At 51.6% G+C, this 18,960-nt stretch overlaps 1 protein-coding gene across 1 annotated transcript in view; it reads left to right on the top strand.

Moving 5' to 3' along the window:
- LOC147099691 (sacsin-like) overlaps window positions 1-18,960 on the top strand; it is a 48,454-nt gene that overhangs the window by 11,919 nt on the left and 17,575 nt on the right. The window contains exons 2-3 of the mRNA XM_085969220.1: window positions 1,709-1,837; window positions 2,067-2,178. Coding sequence (XP_085825346.1) covers window positions 1,709-1,837; window positions 2,067-2,178 — 241 coding nt within the window. The remainder of the gene's footprint in view (window positions 1-1,708; window positions 1,838-2,066; window positions 2,179-18,960) is intronic.

Raw genomic sequence — 18,960 nt, 5'->3', positions numbered from 1 at the left:
CAGCATTACTGTTTGGGGGTCTGTATACAACTCCCACTAACGTTTTCTGCCCCTTGGTATTTCTCCGCTCTACCCATACAAATTCCACATCATCAGAGCTAATATCCTTCCTTACTATTGTGTTAATCCCCTCTTTAACCAGCAATGCTACCCCACCTCATTTTCCTTTTTGCCTCTCTTTCCTGAATATTGAATACCCCTGGATGTTGAATTCCCAGCCTTGGTCACCCGGGAACCATGTCTCCGTAATCCCAATTATATCATATCCGTTTACATCTATTTGCGCAGCTAATTCATCCACCTTATTACAAATGCTCCTCGCATTAAGACACAAAGCCTTCAGGCTTGTTTTTTTTAACACTCTTAGACCTTTTAGAATTATTATTTACTGTGGCCATGTATGATTTAAACCCTTGATTTCTCTGACTGCCACTTTTGCTTTTCTCCTTCCTGTCTTTTGCTTCTATCCTTGCTTCCCTTTCCTCTGTCTCCCTGCACAGGTTCCCAACCCCCTGCACATCCTTACTCACACCAACTTACCTTGCATCTCCATCCATCCCTCTCTATCTACATTATCACTTCCCCATCTCACTAGCTACCCCTCACACTCACCCTCATCCTAGTCCAATCATACCAACTAACAACACACAAGGGTAGGCACTTGGGTGTTTTATGCAATGCTCATGTAAAGTTTCTGTTAATGTGGTGTCAAACATTGAAACCTTTATTTTCAGCACTTTGTGTTCTTGGACAGATCTGTGTGCACCTTTGGAAGTGGCTTAGTGAGTTGCAGTGAATGGTGAGACATAACGGTAACCCCTGCAATGGTCATGAATGTGAAAGGAATGGCTTGGGCATTGTAGGGATGCTTTATGGTGTGGGGTGATGCCAACCTGGTGCATCATATGGCAGCCAGGGTGTACAGCGTCAAGTAAAGTAAATCTGGCCATGATGAGGCCATCCCTGGCCTCCCGGGCAGTAATGTGGTTGGGTGCTGATGCCCTCTGTCTTGTGCAGCAACAGTTGATTGTGGAGAAGGTTGGTGGTGTTGTTGGTGCTGATCATGGTAGGATTCTGAGGACCAAGGTGAGATAGTTTCAAGGGCACTGATGCTGATGTACTAGATGGCAGGTGAACTTGAGATGACAAAAATGATCTGTCAGTGGTGAGAGAGGTTGTTCCAATGAAGTGACACTGGATAGAGAGTTTACGCCAAACACTTGCAACCTGCATAAAGCTCAATCTGTCTTCCAAATGCAGTAAGTAACAGCTTCTGTGCTTGGATAGTGAACAGCTGTGAGATGGGAGCTTTTAAAGCACATTTGCAGATGTTAAGTAATGAGATGATTCCATGGTCATACAACTCCCGACCTGCTTACCTGACGCGATCCCCGTGCAGCGTGGACCCCGTGGGCGACCTCGTAAAATGTAAAGGTGAGCTCAAAATACTTCTTAATGGGCTGTAAACAAGGTCATAATGACCTGATTTGCCTCCCCCGACGCGCAGCGTCGGGTCTGTTCAGCACTGATAGACCTGACATCTGGGAAAGGTAAGTGGCGGCGGGTTGACAGCGGGGTCCTGATCCGCTGTTTAAAAAAAAAAAAATTCCCACCGACCCGCCACTGAACGTGCCTGCTGACCCCCTGAAAAATTCCCCCAAAGAAAACAATTGGGTACAGCAATAACAATGATACAATGTTAACATAGAAATTAAAGTTCAAATCACAGATTATTTTTGATTTATGTAGGAAGAAATTTGGTGCAACTGCTCCACCATTTATTGACTACCTGAAAGAGATACTGCGCCGATACCCTGATGGTGGCCAGATTCTTAAGGTAAATGTTCTACATGGTATATTACTGAACAGAACAAAATGTTACTTATTCAGCTGTGATCATTCCCTTGCTATCATTTTTGTTAAATGTCCCTGTAGTGTCATTGCCATTACGATTATCAGACATTGTAAATTAATTGGAGACAATTGACTTGAGCGACATTGAAGGGATGGGACTGCTACACCATGCAGTGAGTGTTAACGGTGTTCTCTAATTTCTTTCTCCACAGGAGCTGATTCAAAATGCAGATGACGCTGAGGCCAATGAGGTGGTGTTTATATTTGATGAACGAACTTACGGGACTACAACTGTGTTTATGAAGGATCTTAAAAAGTTTCAAGGTATGTGAGCTGATGAAAGACAACAAAGATTATAAAGGGGATTTAGAACTTCAGGTTTGTTTTTCTCAAGGTAACTTCTTCTTATCATGTCCACGGACAGTCTATACATAGCCCAGCCAGAACTGGACACATTTTTGGGCCTTGTTGTTGGATTCGGCAAGATCTGCAACAGTGCAGGGTTCCTCTAACGATGGGCATTGCAGGAGATGTTGCATACTCTGTGCCTCAGTTCCACATTCACAAGCTCCAAAACAAATTATGATTAAAAGATACAGTGCTACCCACTATTACATAGGATTACACCGGATATACGGCACAGAAACAGGCCATTCGGCCCAACCAGTCCATGCCGGCATTTATGCTCCACTCGAGCCTCCTCCCGTCTTTCCTCATCTAAATCTATCAGCATAACCCTCTATTCCCTTCTCCCTTGCTTGTCCAGCCTCCCCTTAAATACATCTATACTATTCGCTTCAACCACTCCCCGTGGTAGCGAGTTCCACATTCTCACCACTCTCTGGGTAAAGAAGTTTCTTCTGAATTCCCTATTGGATTTCTTGGTGACTATCTTATATTGACGGCCTCTAGTTATGCTCTTCCCCACAAGTGGAAACACTCTCTCTGTATCCACTCGATCAAAACCTTTCATAATGTTAAACACCTCTATTAGGTCACCCCTCAGCCGCCTTTTTAAAAGAGAAAAGAGACCCAGCCTGTTCATCCTTTACTGATATGTAGACCCTCGCATTTCTGGTATCATCCTTGTAAATCTTCTCTGCACCCTCTCCAGTGTCTCTATATCCTTTTTATAATATGGCGACCAGAAATGTACGCAGTACTCCAAGTGTGGTCTAACCAAGGTTCGATACAGGTTTAGCATAACTTCCCTACTTTTCGATTCTAGCCCTCTAGAAATAAACCCTAGTACTTGGTTTGCTTTTTTTATGGCCTTGCCGACCTGTGGCGCAACTTTTAGTGATTTGTGTATTTGTACTCCGGGATCCCTTTATTCCTCTACCCCACCTAGACTCGCACCCTCCAAGTAATAAGTGACCTCCCTATTCTTCCCACCAAAATGTAATACCTCACATTTATCTGTGTTGAATTTCATTTGCCAATTATTTGCCCATTCTGCAAGTTTATTAATGTCCTCCTGTAATTTGTTGCAATCCTTCTCAGTATTGACTATCCCCCCAATTTGGTATCATCCGCAAATTTAGAAATTGTGTTTTTGATTCCAAAGTCTAAATCGTTAATGTAAATTGTGAACAGCAGTGGTCCCAGCACTGATCCTTGTGGAACACTACTACCCACCTTCTGCCACAGTGAATAGCTACCCTTTACCCCCACTCTCTGCTTTCTGTCTTGAAGCCAGCCAGCAATTCATTCTGCTACTTGTCCTCTGACTCCACATTCTCTGACCTTGTTCATTAGTCTATGATGGGGTACCTTATTGAAGGCCTTTTGAAAATCTAGATAAATTACATCTACTGCATTACCATTGTCCACTCTCTCCATTACCTCTTCAAAAAATTCAATAAGGTTGGTCAAGCAAGACTTCCCCTTTTGAAATTCATGCTGACTATTCATTATTATACTTTACGTTTCTCGATGTTCTTCTATTCTCTCCTTTAGTAGGGATTCCATTATTTTTCCTACCACCGATGTTAAGCTGACTGGTCTGTAATTCCCTGGATTATGTCACTATGGTGACATGTTGAGGACCATTCTAATTTTGTCAACATAAGTGAGACAATCTTCCCTAGATGTGGGGGAGGTGCCTGAGGATTGGAAAGTGGCAAATGTGACACCATTGTTCAAGAAAGGGTGTAAGGACAATCCTAGTAACTACAGGCCGGTCAGTTTAACATCAGTGGTGGGTAAAGTTTTAGAAACAATAATCAAGGAAAAAATTAACAGGCACTTGGAGAGGTTTAAGCTAATTAAGGAGAGCCAACACGGATTTGTAAAAGGCAGATCATGTTTGACTAATCTAATTGAATTTTTTGATGAAGTAACAGGGAGGATTGATGAAGGGAATGCAATGGATGTTGTCTACATGGATTTTAGGAAGGTGTTTGACAAAGTACCACATAGAAGGCTGGTTAACAAAATTAAGGCTCATGGAATAGGTGGGTCAGTGGCATCTTGGATAAGGAATTAGCTTAAGGACAGAAAACAGCAAGTTATGGTTAATGACTGTTTTTCAGACTGGAGGATGGTAGACAGTAGTGTTCCTCAAGGGTCAGTGCTGGGGCTACTGCTTTTTTTGATATATAAATGACCTGGATATTGGAATACAGAGTAGAATTTCTAAATTTGCCGATGACACCAAACCTGGGGGTGTGGCAAACAGTGAGGATGATACCAATCGACTGCAACAGGACATAGAATGGCTAACAGAATGGGCAGACATGTGGCAGATGGAATTTAATATAGACAAGTGTGAGATGATGCATTTTGGTAGAAGGAAATGAGAGAGGCAATATACACTTAATGGCACAGTTTTAAAGAGTGTGCAGGGACAGCGGGACCTGGGAGTTAATGTGCATAGGTCCCTGAAGGTGGCAGGACATATCGAGAGAGTGGTTAACAAAGCATATGGGATCCTGGGCTTCATAAATAGAGGTATTTGTTAAGTCTGTGTGTTCTAGTTGTAATTACTAACACAGACTACAAGATTAAAGTTCAACAGGTCTTTACTGGTTGGAGGTCCTCTTTTTATTTGAACCAAAATTTAAAATTTAAACCGAATCTACTGTAAATAAACAAAAGTTCAACTAAACCTTAATAAATCAAATTAAAATTTGGTGTTCCAAATTGACGATGCACTCCAGCCCCCGCGGCGCCCAACGGTCGCGGAAATACTCAAGCGTACCAGCGGACACCGCGTGCTCCATCTCCAGGGCCACCCGGGCGCGAACATGGCCGCGGAAGAGAGGCAGGCAATCCGGCTGGACGACCCCCTCGATCGCCCGCTGCCTGGACCAATTGATTGCTCTTTTAGCCAGGCCCAGGAGCAGGCCCACAAGGAGGTCCTCCAGCCTATCCGCTCCCCTCCGCACCGGGTGACCGTAGATCAAGAGCGTGGGACTGAAGTGCAACCAAAAATCGAGGAGCAGCCCCTTTAAGTGTGAAAGAGGGGCTGCAACCTCTCACACTCCATATAAACGTGGAAAACGGACTCCTCCAGGCCGCAAAAAACACAGGCGGCCTGGGAGTCCGTGAACCTACTTAAAACCTTATTGCACGGGACCGCTCCGTGCAACACCCTCCAGGCCAAGTCCCCGATGGAACAAGGGAGGACTCCTGCGTAGAGAGCCCTCCATTGGGGACCTCCGCCACCGCCAGTCGGCAAGACGCCACGCCAAGGCGTGTCTGGACGGCAGACGAAGATGGCAAAGTGGAGAGTGTGCAGGAGCAGCCCGTACAGGAAACCCCTCCGCGCGGAATGAAAAGGCACGGAGGGTATTTCCTCGAGACGGCTCAAGTTGTGAGGCGCCGGCTCCCGAGGGGAGTTTCGGGGCCGGGCGCCAATAAGGAATTCCGTCCGGACGGGGGTAAGCTCGGACGGGATCGCCCCACGTGCTTGAGCCGCCTCGATACACCTAGTGGAATCGGGGCCCAGTGCCACTTTCACCGACTCGATGGCTTCGGCCGCGAGCCGGACATTGGCCCAGGACAGGCGCCACGCCAGCTCCTCCGGCGCCATCCAGCCCGCTCCTCCGACATCGAGCAGGTCCCCGACTCTGGTCACACCGCCAGCCACAGCCCCACCCTCCGCCAGCCGCCCGAACCCACATTCACGGAGGTGCGGATTCCTGAGCAGCGGCTCCCGAAGGAGAGCCGCCGCTCCTGACGGGGGAGAGCTCCGCCTGGAAGCGACATAGTTCCAAACCCATAGTAGTTCCTGGTAGAAGACAGGCAGCTCCTGCAGGCCGGCACGCCTGCAGCCCACTTTCACAAACAGGAGCTGCGTGTCGTAATTGAGGCCGTGCAGCTGACGGAAGAAAAACGTCGCCAGCGCACACCATCTCGGAGGATTCTCTACGTACAGGTATCTCTGCAGCGTCTGAAGACGGAAAGTCGCAGCCTGGGTGCGAAGGCACACCAGTGCCTGACCGCCCTCCCTAAGCGGGAGACACAGAACCGCAGCAGAGACCCAGTGCTTCCTTTTGTCCCAGAAGAAGTCGATGAGCTTCTTCTGTATCTTGGCGACAAACGCAGGGGGAGGGATCAAAGTGACCAACCGGTACCACAACATGGCAGCCACCAGCTGGTTTATGACCAGCGCTCGACCCCTGTAGGACAACACTCGGAGCAGTCCTGTCCAGCGTCCTAGGCGAGCGGTGACTTTGGCCTCCAGCTCTTGCCAGTTCGCCGGCCAAGCGTCCTCGGCAGGGCTAAGGTAGACTCCCAAATAGAGGAGGTGCGTGGTGCTCCAGGCGAAAGGCCTGAACTCCTCCGGCAGGGAGTCCACCCGCCACTGACCCACCAGGAGTCCGGAACATTTCTCCCAGTTGATCTTGGCGGAGGATGCGTCCGAGTAAATCTGCTGGCATTCCCGCATCCTCCGCAAGTCAGCGGGATCCGTGACCATGAGGAGCACGTCATCGGCGTAAGCCGAGAGGACCACCTCCACGCCCGGCCCTTGCAGAGCCAGTCCCGTCAACCTCTTCCGCAAGAGGCGCAGGAATGGCTCCACGCAAATGGCGTATAACTGACCGGACATGGGGCATCCCTGACGCACCCCCCTCCCGAAGCGAAGGGGCGCCGTCAAGGACCCGTTAACTTTAATCAGACACTCTGCGGCGGCGTACAGAAGTCGGATCCGGGCGACGAAATGCGTCCCGAACCCGAATGCGCGCAGAGTCCCGAAAAGATACTCGTGATCCACCCTGTCGAACGCCTTCTCCTGATCCAGGGAGAGGAAGGCGACCGACAGACCAGCCCTCTGGGAGTGGTGGACCAGGTCCCGGACCAGATGGATGTTGTCGTGGATGGTCCGGCCCGGGACCGTGTAGGACTGGTCGGGGTGGATCATGTGGGCCAGCACGGTGCCAAGGCGAGCAGACATAGTCCTGGCAAAGATTTTATAGTCTGTGCTAAGGAGGGAGACCGGACGCCAGTTCTTGAGGAGGCGGAGATCGCCCCTCTTAGGCAGCAGGACAATGACCGCCCTGCGCCAAGAGAGGGGCATCTCCCCGGTCGCCAAACTTTCCCCCAGGACCCACACGTAGTCGCCCCCCAAGACGTCCCAGAACGCCCTGTGGAACTCCACGGTCAGCCCGTCCAGCCCCGGGGACTTTCCCCTAGAGAGCTGGCGGAGGGCGCCGGTCAGCTCCGCCAGGCTTAGCGGAGCGTCCAATTTTTCGGCGCCCTCCGGACTGACCTTCGGCAGGTCCTCCCACAAAACTCTGCGCGCATCCTCGCTGGACGGATCCGGAGAGAACAGAGCCCCGTAGTAGGCGCGGGTCTCCGCGCTGATTCCCTCCGGATCCGAGACCAGAGATCCGTCGTCGGCCAGCAGCCCCAAGAGCTGCTTACTGACCCCTCGTCTTTTTTCCAGCGAGTAGAAGAAGGGGGAGCCGCGGTCCAGGTCCCGCAGGAGCTGGATCCGCGACCTCACGTACGCGCCTCGGGACCCGACGAGCTGCAGGTCCTTCAGCGCGCCCTTCTTCTCTTCGTACACCTTCCGCAGGGCTGAGTCCCCGACGACTTGACCGAGACGGGACTCCAGGTCGAGCACCTCCTTCTCCAACCGCCCGACCCGGGCCTCCCGCCTCTTGGTCGACCCCTTCGCATACTCCTGACAGAAGAGACGCACGTGAGCCTTGCCCACGTCCCACCACAGCCTCAAGGAGGGGAAGCCCCCCTGCTTCCTTCTCCAGTCGGCCCAGAACCGACGAAACGAATCCCGGAACCGCGCGTCCTCCAGCAGCTGGTTGTTAAAGTGCCAGTACGCGGACCCGCCCCGAGCGCGCAGCGGGACGAGCTCCGCCCACACCAGGTGGTGGTCCGTGCACGGCACCGGCCGCATGGAAGCCGCCGGAACGCAGGATACGTACGCCCGGGAAATGTAGAGGCGGTTGATTCTGGACCCTCCTCCTCCAGACCTCACGTAAGTGAAGGCGCTGGAGTCGGGATGAAGATTTCGCCAGACGTCCACCAAGTCGAAGGACCCGACCAGGTCCCTCAACTTCTCCATCGCCGGCGGGCATCGCGGGGGACCCGTACGGTCCCTCGCCTCGAGGGTACAGTTAAAATCCCCCCCGAGGATGACGCACTCGCTCACGTCGATGGAGCCCAGAAGAGCGGACACTTCTTCAAAGAAGCGCACTTGCTGCGCACCGGCCTGAGGGGCATACACGTTCACTAGATGGAGCGGCACGCCCCCCAGGTGAACAGTGACCTGGAGCAAGCGGCCCGGCACGTGCTCCTTGACCCCCAAGATCTCCAGCTGAAAATGCGGGGCCAGCAAGATAGCCACCCCGCTGGAATTATTGGAGAGGTGACTCATGCTGACCCCTCCTTGCCACTCCAGGAGCCACGTGGCTTCGTCTCCCGGAACGGTGTGGGTTTCTTGCAGGAAGCACACCGCATACTTCCCGTCCCGAAGGACCGAGAAGTTATTGAATCTGCGGCGCGCCTCCCCGCTGCCGTTGATGTTGAGGCTGGCTATGGTTATCTTCATGTCAGAAGCATAGTGCAACCTCTACCTACAACTAACGGGGGGAGGAAGCGCAGCCGCTAGTCAGCCGCCACCTCCTCAGCAGCCCAGTGAGAAATGTTCTGAGCCGACGCAGCTCAAGTGGGTTCACACCCTCGTCCGCGTCCATGGTCTTAACGGCGGCGCGGACGGAATCAATGAGCAGCGCCAGCTCCGACCACCTGTCGAGGGCCAGCCGGACCTTCCCGCGCCGACCCAGGCACGTGGCCATAAAATCCCGGAGTTCCCTTGCGGGAATGAGGGGAGACTCGGCAAGGGGCACGAGGTCGTCCACCGCCTCGTCGGCACCGGAGTCCGACTCGTCCTCCGTGCCCATCACCGAGTCCCCATCCTCCTCCAGGGGGTCGTCTCCAGCGGCCGACCCGCCCACCGCGCAGTGCGCAGCGGACGGCTCGGCCGCAACAGCCGGCCCCGCCTCCGCCCGGATCCCACCCCCAGGATCGGTGGCGGAGGAATTCTCCCTGGGCTCCTCCGGGGGCGCCGGGCCAGAAGACGGCGGCGGCGGTTCGGAGCCCCCCTCCGACCCAGACGCCAAATCGAACGGAGAAATCGGGGAGAACACAAATCCGAACTCCCCCAGGACGTCCGGCGCCCGAGACACAGCCAGAGGGCCTTCCTCTTCCGCGCCACCGGCCTCTGACCCGGCAGATGGGGCGTCTTTGGCTAAATCCTCGACCAGGTCGAGCAGCCCCTGGGAAATGACCGGGCCGCTTTGGGCGAGCTCACTTTCTTGGAACTCGCCCGACCCAGACCCTAGGCCACCCGACCCGTCGAGGGGTAACGGCACCGATAAATAGTCTATTTCAGCCGCGGGTTGATCCGCGACCCCCCCCACGGGCAGGGTCTCGTCCCCATCCCCGGGAGGCACGTGCTGCACAGACACATCTGCCTCAGCCTCCCGAGGGACAGGCGACCCCTGCCGATCGCCGGTGATGGTGACAGCGGTGGGGTGGGGCGCAGCACCCGCGGCGGGCGACGACTCCCCCTGTTCGGAGGGACCCTCCTCTTCCCGGTCCTCCTCCTCATCCAGGGTGTCGCGCCTTTTTAGCGCGGAGGGAGCAAGGGAGACCTCCATGCCTGCAAAGGCCTCCTCCTCAACTCCCTCCGGCGGAGCAGGTTTGTCGGGTTCCTCGGGCCCGAGCCCAGCCGCAGGTAATGGCAATACCGCTGCGGCGGTTGCGGCCACAGGCTCGGGCACGAGGCCCCTCCTGCTCGCATCTGCCCCGGTCAACTCCGCGAGGAGCGCGGGTGTAAGGGGCTCAAGGGGCAAGGGCTCGCCATCCACGGGGGGACCCGCCCTAAGGTGTTTTTTCTTTCCCCGCGCCTTTTTTCCGACCGGACACGCTCCCTCCCCCCCGCCGGAGGCCTTGGTGGCATCGGCCCCCGACATCAACCGCGCATCAGACGTACTTGACGCGCGGGCAGACCCGGGGGGAGGAGCAGCGGCGGCGCCCGCCTTGGCCGCACGAGATGATCCGGCGGCCTTGGAGGCAGGGCAGTTCCTCCTGATATGCCCCACCTCCTTGCAGGCGTGGCACCGCACACCGTCCGACGTCCAAAAGACGCGATAGGCGGTCCCCTCGTGGAGGACGACGAACGCTCCGTCAGTGTCCTCCTCCCGCGCCAGCTGGATAAACAGCTGGCGCCGGAAGGAGAAGACGTGGCGAAGGCTGGCCTCCCGGAAGCCGAGCGGGATAGGCGTGATCCCCGACCTCACCTCCCCAAGCTGACGCAAATGGGGAAGGAGGAGCTCACCGGGAACATAGGGCGGGACGTTAGAGATGACAATCTTCTGCGCGGTGGCCTCGAGAGGATCCACCGGCAGGAAGGTCCCGCCCACGGTGAGCCCCTTGGTGACGGCCAGGGACACCGCCCGCTCCGACCCCAGGAAGAACACAGCCTTCCCGTACATTTTCGAGGCCGCGACGATGGCTGAGGGGCCGACAACCCCAGCCATGGCTTTGATGCAGGCCTCGATGGTCATAGTCGGGTGCGTGTAGCTCTTCACCCCAAGCTTTTTCGTTATCAGTTTAAATGGTGACGGGGCAGCAGAAGCAACGGGAGCAGCTGTGGCTGTGGCTGCCGCTCCCGCATAAGTCTTGGCTTGCCCCGCCACCGGCGATGATGTAGTTACCATTCTGGGGTGCTTTAAGGGCTACACTCACCCCAAGTCACAGGCCTGAAGATGTTAATGGCCTCAGGTAATATATATATTTTTCTGTCCTCTATTGAGCAGAGGGAGCTGATTAAAATGAGGACACACCTCTCCCCTTACTGAATGAAATTGGGGGAGGGGCCCTCTCCCCTCTGCTCAATAGGCAATTAATAAAAGGTGATGGGACTGAGGTGCCTTAGAAAGACAGGCAGAGAGAGATAGAGAGAGAGAGAGGGGGGGTAGGAAGGAGGGAGACCACAAGGACAGTGTTGCCACTCAGGATGGTGGGTGGGTGTTGGCAGGGGGGCACTCTCTGATGTAGTTTAAAAGTCTTTGGTGATGGTCTTCTGGCAGGGGGAGAAGATGTCTTCACCTGGAAAAGCTGGAGAAGCCCAGGCTCAGTCCTGCAACAGGTCTTAACGATGTAATTAATGAAATTAGAGACTTCACCTGGTCAGCTCCAGCTCTCCCAGGGCAGGCAATAGTAGGGGTGCTAATTAGTGGTGTGTGTGGCCTAGCTTTTAACAAGAGCCACACACACACACACTACACCCCTTGATGGTCCGGCCTTGCTTCTTCTTTTCTCCCCCCACCTAAAATACAAAGTCTTGGGAGAGTGCCCCAAATAACACCCACCTGTAGATGTTTCAAACGAGATGAATCTTCCCTCCTTCCAAACAGTTGGTGGTTTTTTTTCTGATGTTTCTCTCCCCTCTCTCCTGAAGTGGAGGCCAATTTGGGGAGGCAGTGATAGAAAAGGCCTCTCCCCGGTTGATGTTGATGTAGGCCTCCTTTCTCCTTCTCCTCCTCTGTCCAATCTCTCCAGGCACCTCAGTTGTTTGAAGATGTTGGAGGAGGTGGAGGTGGTGATCTATCTTTCTGCTACTCCTCTTCCTGGTCAGGAGACCACCACTCTCCACTCTCTTGTTTTGGCAGCTCCTTCTCCTCTTGCTGCTTGAGACAGCCAGAAAAGCACACAGGTCTTTCCTGGTTGGAGGTCGGGACTATACTAAAATACAATATTACTACACAGTGCTTATATACCGGTGGTCACCACCGGTATTACGTATACAGCAGCCAGAGAAAGTAGTACATCTCTTAAGGTGGAACAGGCTTAAGTTCTCTTAAGGTGGAACAGGTTACATACACCACAATCCTCCCTTTTTAGCTTAACAATCATAGCCCCATTTAACATAACATATATAACTTCAGGTATAAACAGTTCAAAGGTTCAGTCTCTCAGGAGGCCTTCTGATTCGGTTTGGATAGCGCCTTTCAGTGGTCTCTGATTCCTGTTGCTGAGGTGACTCCTCTAGTTGGTCTCCCATGCATTGGGTGTTATCATCCTCAGGTACATTCCCTGCCGAGGTAGATGCTTCAGGTTCATTAACGTCTTCCACAGTTGTCTCTGTCGCAACCATGGGTTCGACCCTTGCTCTCGATTCTACCAGTTGATCCGCATGACGCCTTATCACATTGTTACCAATATCTACTGTGTACATTAGAGGTCCTTGTCTGGCCCGAATTGTTCCGGACTGCCATTTTTCGTTTCCACAGCCCCTTGCCAACACTGGTTGTCCTACGTCGAAACTTCGAGTGGGCTTGTTATTAATATGCCGGAACTGTTTGTTTTCCACTTCCCTCCGCACATTTGGTTTTAACAAGTCCAACCTGGACCGCAACCTCCTGTTATAAAACATCATGGCAGGACTTTGGTTAGTCACTGCATGAGCGGCGTTTCGATATGCCATTAGGAAATTGTCCACCTTGTGCTGTAGCGGAATCTGATCATCGTTCATGGCCTTTATTGCCTTTTTGAATGTTTGGACAAATCTCTCGGCCAACCCGTTTGTCGCCGGATGATATGGGGCAGAGGTATAATGTTTCACCCCATTCTTCTTTAAGAATTTTTGGAATTCTTCCGACACGAACTGTGGTCCGTTGTCCGAACAGATCTGTTCTGGCAATCCGTTCCTTGCGAATATTGTTCTTAACACCGCAATTGTCTTTTCTGAAGTAGTGGTATTCATCTTGATCACTTCTGGCCATTTGGAATGTGCGTCCACCGCAATTAGGAACATGGAGTCCATGAATGGACCAGCAAAGTCAATATGTACGCGTTGCCATGGGGCTGAAGGCCATTCCCATGGGTGTAGTGGTGCGATCGGAGGTGCATTTTGCACTTTTTGGCACCCAGCGCAGCTTTTCGTCAACTCCTCTATCTGTTGGTCAATACCCGGCCACCATACATAAGCCCTAGCAAGACTTTTCATCTTAACTCCCCCCAGATGACCTTCATGCAGTTCTTTTAGAACTCTTTCCCTTAACTTGGGAGGAATAATCACTCTTGTCCCGTACATCAAAGTACCATGGCAGACGGACAGCTGGTCTCGCCTTGCCGAGAATGCCGGTAACAGAGGATCACCACGTGTTGGCCATCCTTTCACTGTCACCTCGTAGACTCTGGACAGTGTCGGGTCGTTCCTGGTTTCTCTTTCAATACTTGCATTGGTGACTGGTAAACACTCGATGATGGTCGAATGAAATAACTCAACAGGGTCAACTTTCGTCGTTTCTTCTTCTTCAGGTAGTGGCAGGCGCGACAGCCCATCAGCATTGCCATGCTGCTTCGTACCTTTGAATTCTATTTGATATTGATGTGCCCCTAGGAAAAGGGACCATCTCTGGAGACGCTGTGCTGTCATCACTGAAACACCCTTCTTAGGGTTAAAAATGGATACCAACGGCTGATGGTCTGTCAGAAGTGTGAATTTTTGGCCCTGCAGGTAATGATTAAACTTCTTCACTCCCCATACAAGGCTGAGAGCCTCCCTATCGATCTGCGCATAGTTGCGCTCAGCGGAGGTCAATGATCTGGATGCAAATGCGACTGGCCTTTCCGTGCCATTTGGCAACTTGTGTGAGAGTACTGCCCCAATACCATATGGAGAAGCATCACAAGCCAACCGAATAGGCAGTGTCGGGTTGAAGTGAGCCAACACTTCCTCTGAGGTGATCAATTCTTTGCTTTTGCGAAATGCCTTCTTACAGTTTTCGCTCCATTCCCATGGTACCCCCTTCTGTAAAAGAGCGTTTAGCGGGTGCAGTACCGTGGATAGATTTGGTAGAAATTTATGGTAATAGTTAATTAATCCTAGAAACGACCTCAACTGAGAGACATTATCTGGAGCGGGAGCCTTTACAACTGCCTCTATCTTGTCAGGAGACTTATGAAGCCCCTCCCAGTCAATGACATGACCACAGTACGAGATCCGCTTCTGGAAGAACTCACATTTCTGCCGATTAACTCTAAGTCCATACTCTTTCAGTCTGTTGAGCACCAGTTCCAAGTTTGCGAGGTGTTCTTCATCACCATCACCTGTAATCAGAATATCGTCCAGGTAACATTGTGTGCCTGGAATTCCCTGTAATACCTGCTCCATGGCCCTCTGCCAAATTGCTGGAGCCGATGCCACTCCAAAAACCAGCCTATTGTACCGGTACAAACCTCGATGCGTGTTGATCGTGAGGTATTGGCGTGACTCTTCTTCAACCTCCATCTGCAAGTACGCCTGCGCCAGGTCTATCTTGGTGAAGTGTTTCCCGCCAGACAACGAAGCAAAAATATCCTCAATCCGCGGAAGCGGATACTGCACCGTGTGAAGCACCGGATTAACGGTGATTTTGAAATCTCCACAGATGCGAACCTTCCCTGGTTCTCCTGGCTTGTTGCTCGAAGGACGTTTCATAACGGGAACAATGGGCGTAGCCCACTCACTCCAATCTACCTTAGACAGTACACCTGAACGTTCCAGCGCTTCCAGTTCCGCTTCTACAGTAGGTCGTATTGCATAGGGTACCGGTCTGGCTTTAAAAATTTTTGGGTGTGCATCTTCATCAATCTTGATGTTTGCCGTAATTCCTCTCAGTGTTCCCAGTCCCTGCTGGAACACCTCTTTAGCATCATCCAATATTTTGGACAATCGTTTAGGTTTGACATCTGTTTCCCCGGAATCTACCGTTAGTGCCTTCAAGGAGTGCCAGTCCATATTCATTTTCCTAATCCACTCCCGTCCCAGTAGTGGTGGACCTCCTTCAGGTAGCACATATAAGTCCATTACTTGGCTTTCTTCGCCCTTGTGGACCACTTTTACCTCTATCTTTCCGATGGGGTACACTCTTTGCCCCGTGTATGTTTTCAATATAATCTCCGTATCCCGTAAGGGAATATGTTGGAATAACCTTTTGTAATCTTTCTTATTCATGACCGTCAATGCCGATCCAGTGTCCAATTCCATCTTTACTTGGACTCCTGCTATCTGAAGGGTGACCCAAATTGTTTGGAGATCTGCATCCTTACCAACGTTGTGTACTCTTAAGCTACCCAGTTCATTACTGCTAGCGTCTGAATCTGACTTCTGTTCGGTCGAACTGTTCTTTGTCACCTTGTGTACCTTTAATGTATTTTCCTTGCGGTGACTTTTTGTTGCTGGTCTTCTTTCCTGACCGGCATACTTTAGCTATATGGCCAAGCCTGCCACACGTTCTGCATTCTTGGTTTTTAAACCAACACTGGTTCTGATCGTGCGTTGTCTTTCCACAACGATAACATTTTACAGTACTCAAACCCAATTTATTTGTACTGAGTTCCGGTGACCGTAGCTGCATTACTGCCGTGCCTCTCGCTGCGGCTTCGTGTGCTGCTGCCATAGTGACCGCTTTCTCAAGCGTCAGCTCATTCTCCTCGAGCAGTCGCTTTTGTGTATCTTCTTTTAATAAACCACACACAAATTTATCTCGTAGCGCCTCCGTCAGTCTCGTTCCAAACTGACAGTACTTTGCTAGCTTACGCAATTCCATTAAATATTCAGCATTGCTTTCATCCTTCAGCTGCCTTCTGCTGTAAAATTTAAATCGTTCCGCTAGCATCAGCGGCGTGGGGTTTAGATGATTTTTCAGGACAGTAACAATCTCCTCGAACGTCTTATCCGCCGGTTCATCTGGTGATAAAAGGTGTTTCAATTGCCCGTATGTCTTCGCACCCATTAAGTTTAATAATGTTAGTGCTTTCTCTTCATCTGGAATTTTATTTGCTTTACAATAATTTTGTATGCGTTCTACATACATGGCCCAATCTTCGATGTCGCTATCAAAGGTGTTAATGTTCCCATGTTTAGGCATCGTTGCAATTTAATTTATTTTAATTTTTATCCAAGATGGCGGCTTCCCGCTCTTGTCTTCGTCCTCCGCCTACAAAATGGCGGTTTTCCCGCGCTTGGCGGTCTTCACCCGTCCCCCGACGCCGTCTCCGCTTCACCGCGGCTCTCGCGCCTTCAGTTGCCCCAGACGCTGCGCCTTTTTAGCCCAAATGCGGCCCGGCCCTTATCACCAGCCGCGATCGATGTCCCCGCGCTGCACCTTTCGGCCCGAATGCGGCCCGGCCCTTATCTCCGGTCGCGATCGATCTCACCGCCCTTATTCCTCCGTCTTCCCTCCCCGTCTGTACAGCCAACGCGGCCGACTTTCTGGTCGCGTCGCTGCCCGGCTTACCCACCACCGAGGAAGAAAGAAGATAGCTGACAGCCGCTGATGGAGGCTTCGAGTTCAGGATGTCTTCTGCACTCTGGTTTCTCGATGTCTGCCGCGCGCCGTGTCTTCCAGCAGGGTGATGAGGGTGGAAGCCTCTCTTCGACGTCCGTTCTGTGGACGAAGCCGCCGTGGATATAAACTGCCACAGGGTAAGAATCGGACTCGCCGCCACTGTTAAGTCTGTGTGTTCTAGTTATAATTACTAACACAGACTACAAGATTAAAGTTCAACAGGTCTTTACTGGTTGGAGGTCAGGACTATACTAAAATACAATATTACTACACAGTGCTTATATACCGGTGGTCACCACCGGTATTACATATACAGCAGCCAGAGAAAGTAGTACATCTCTTAAGGTGGAACAGGCTTAAGTTCTCTTAAGGTGGAACAGGTTACATACACCACAGTATTGAGTACAAAAGTAGAGAAGTTATGTTGAAACTTTATAAAGCGCTGGTTAGGCCACAACTACCATTATTCCTGTGCCAAAACAAACGGCTGTGACGTGCCTGAACGACTATCGACCTGTCGCACTCACACCCATCATAATGAAGTGTTTCGAGAGACTGGTCTTAGCCTACATCAAAGCCAGTGTTCCCGCCTCTCTTGACCAACACCAGTTTGCCTATCGTGCAAACAGATCAACGGAGGATGCAATCACAACTGCTCTACACTCGGCACTGAATCACTTAGATGGTAAGGAGACCTACATCAGAATGCTGTTCATAGACTACAGCTCAGCATTCAACACTATCGTCCCCAACAAGCTGGCCACCAAACTCCAAACTCTTGGCCTGAACACTTCCCTCTGCAACTGGACCCTGGACTTCCTAATAAACAGACCCCAGTCTGTCAAATTAGGTAACCACACCTCCCCCCCACTGACCCTGAACACGGGGGCCCCACAAGGATGTGTGCTGAGCCCCCTCCTCTACTCCCTCTTCACCCACGACTGTGTGGCTGTTCATGGTTCCAACACCATCATCAAGTTTGCGGATGACACCACGGTAGTAGGCCAGATCACCAACAACGATGAGTCAGCCTACAGGGAGGAGGCCCAGCATCTCGTGAAATGGTGCGCCGATAACAACCTGGCCCTTAACATCAAGAAAACCAAAGAAATCATTGTGGACTTCAGGAAGTCTAAAGGCGGAAGTCACACCCCCATCCACATCAATGGGGCTGTGGTGGAAAGGGTGGACAGCTTTAAGTTCCTCGGAGTCCACATCACGGAAGACCTCTCCTGGTCCCTCAATACCTCCTAGAGTCATAGAGTTTTACAGCACAGAAAGAGGCCATTCGGCCCATCGTGTCCGCGCCGCCCATCCATCCCTGTCCTGTCTAATCCCATTTTCCAGCATTTGGTCCATAGCCTTGTATGCAATGGCATTTCAAGTGCTCATCCAAATGCTTCTTGAATGTTGTGAGGGTTCCTGCCTCTACCACCCTTTCAGGCAGTGAGTTCCAGATTCCAACCACCCTCTGGGTGAAAAAGTTCCTCCTCAAATCCCCTCTAAATCTCCTGCCCCTTACCCTGAATCTATGCCCCCTTGTTATTGACCCCCCTACTAAGGGGAAAAGTTCCTCTTTATCTACCCTATCTATGCCTCTCTGGTGAAGAAGGCCCAGCAGCGCCTATATTTCCTAAGGAGGCTGAAGGGATGTAACCTGTCACCCCTGATCCTCTCTAACTTTTACCGCTGCACAATAGAGAGCATCCTGACAAACTGTATCACAGTATGGTATGGCAGCTGTAGCTACTATGACCGGAAAGCCCTGCAGCGGGTAGTCAAAACTGCCCAACGCATTACTGGCACCCGGCTACCGACCATAGAGCACATATACCAGAAACGCTGTCTACGGAGGTCACGGTCCATCATCAAAGACCCTACCCACCCCAGCCACAGTCTGTTCGCCCTCCTGCCATCTGGGAGACGCTACAGATGCATTCGCACCCGTACGACCAGATTTAGGAACAGCTTCTTTCCCAGGGCTGTCATCCTACTGAACTCCACAAATAAACTCTAAAGCCTGCACATCTGCCAATGCACTTTATTATGGTCATATTTGTGTTAATATACTACAAGCCAAATGTATGTTGAATGTTTAAATGTCTTAATCTAAATGTACACTCTCGGGAGCCGCAAGCCTACATTTCGTTGTACTGCACTTGTGCACTAACAATGACAATAAAAGTTGATTTGATTTGATTTGATTTGATTTTGAACTGGAGTATTGCGTCCTGTTCTGGTTACCACACTTTAGGAATGATGTGAAGGCCCTTGAGAGGGCGGAGAGAAGATTTGC

This window comes from Somniosus microcephalus, chromosome 28 (assembly GCF_052327205.1).
Source record: "Somniosus microcephalus isolate GS21.2 chromosome 28, FLI_Smic_1.0, whole genome shotgun sequence".
NCBI lineage: Eukaryota > Metazoa > Chordata > Chondrichthyes > Squaliformes > Somniosidae > Somniosus > Somniosus microcephalus.
This window is presented reverse-complemented; position numbering and strand designations above follow the sequence as displayed.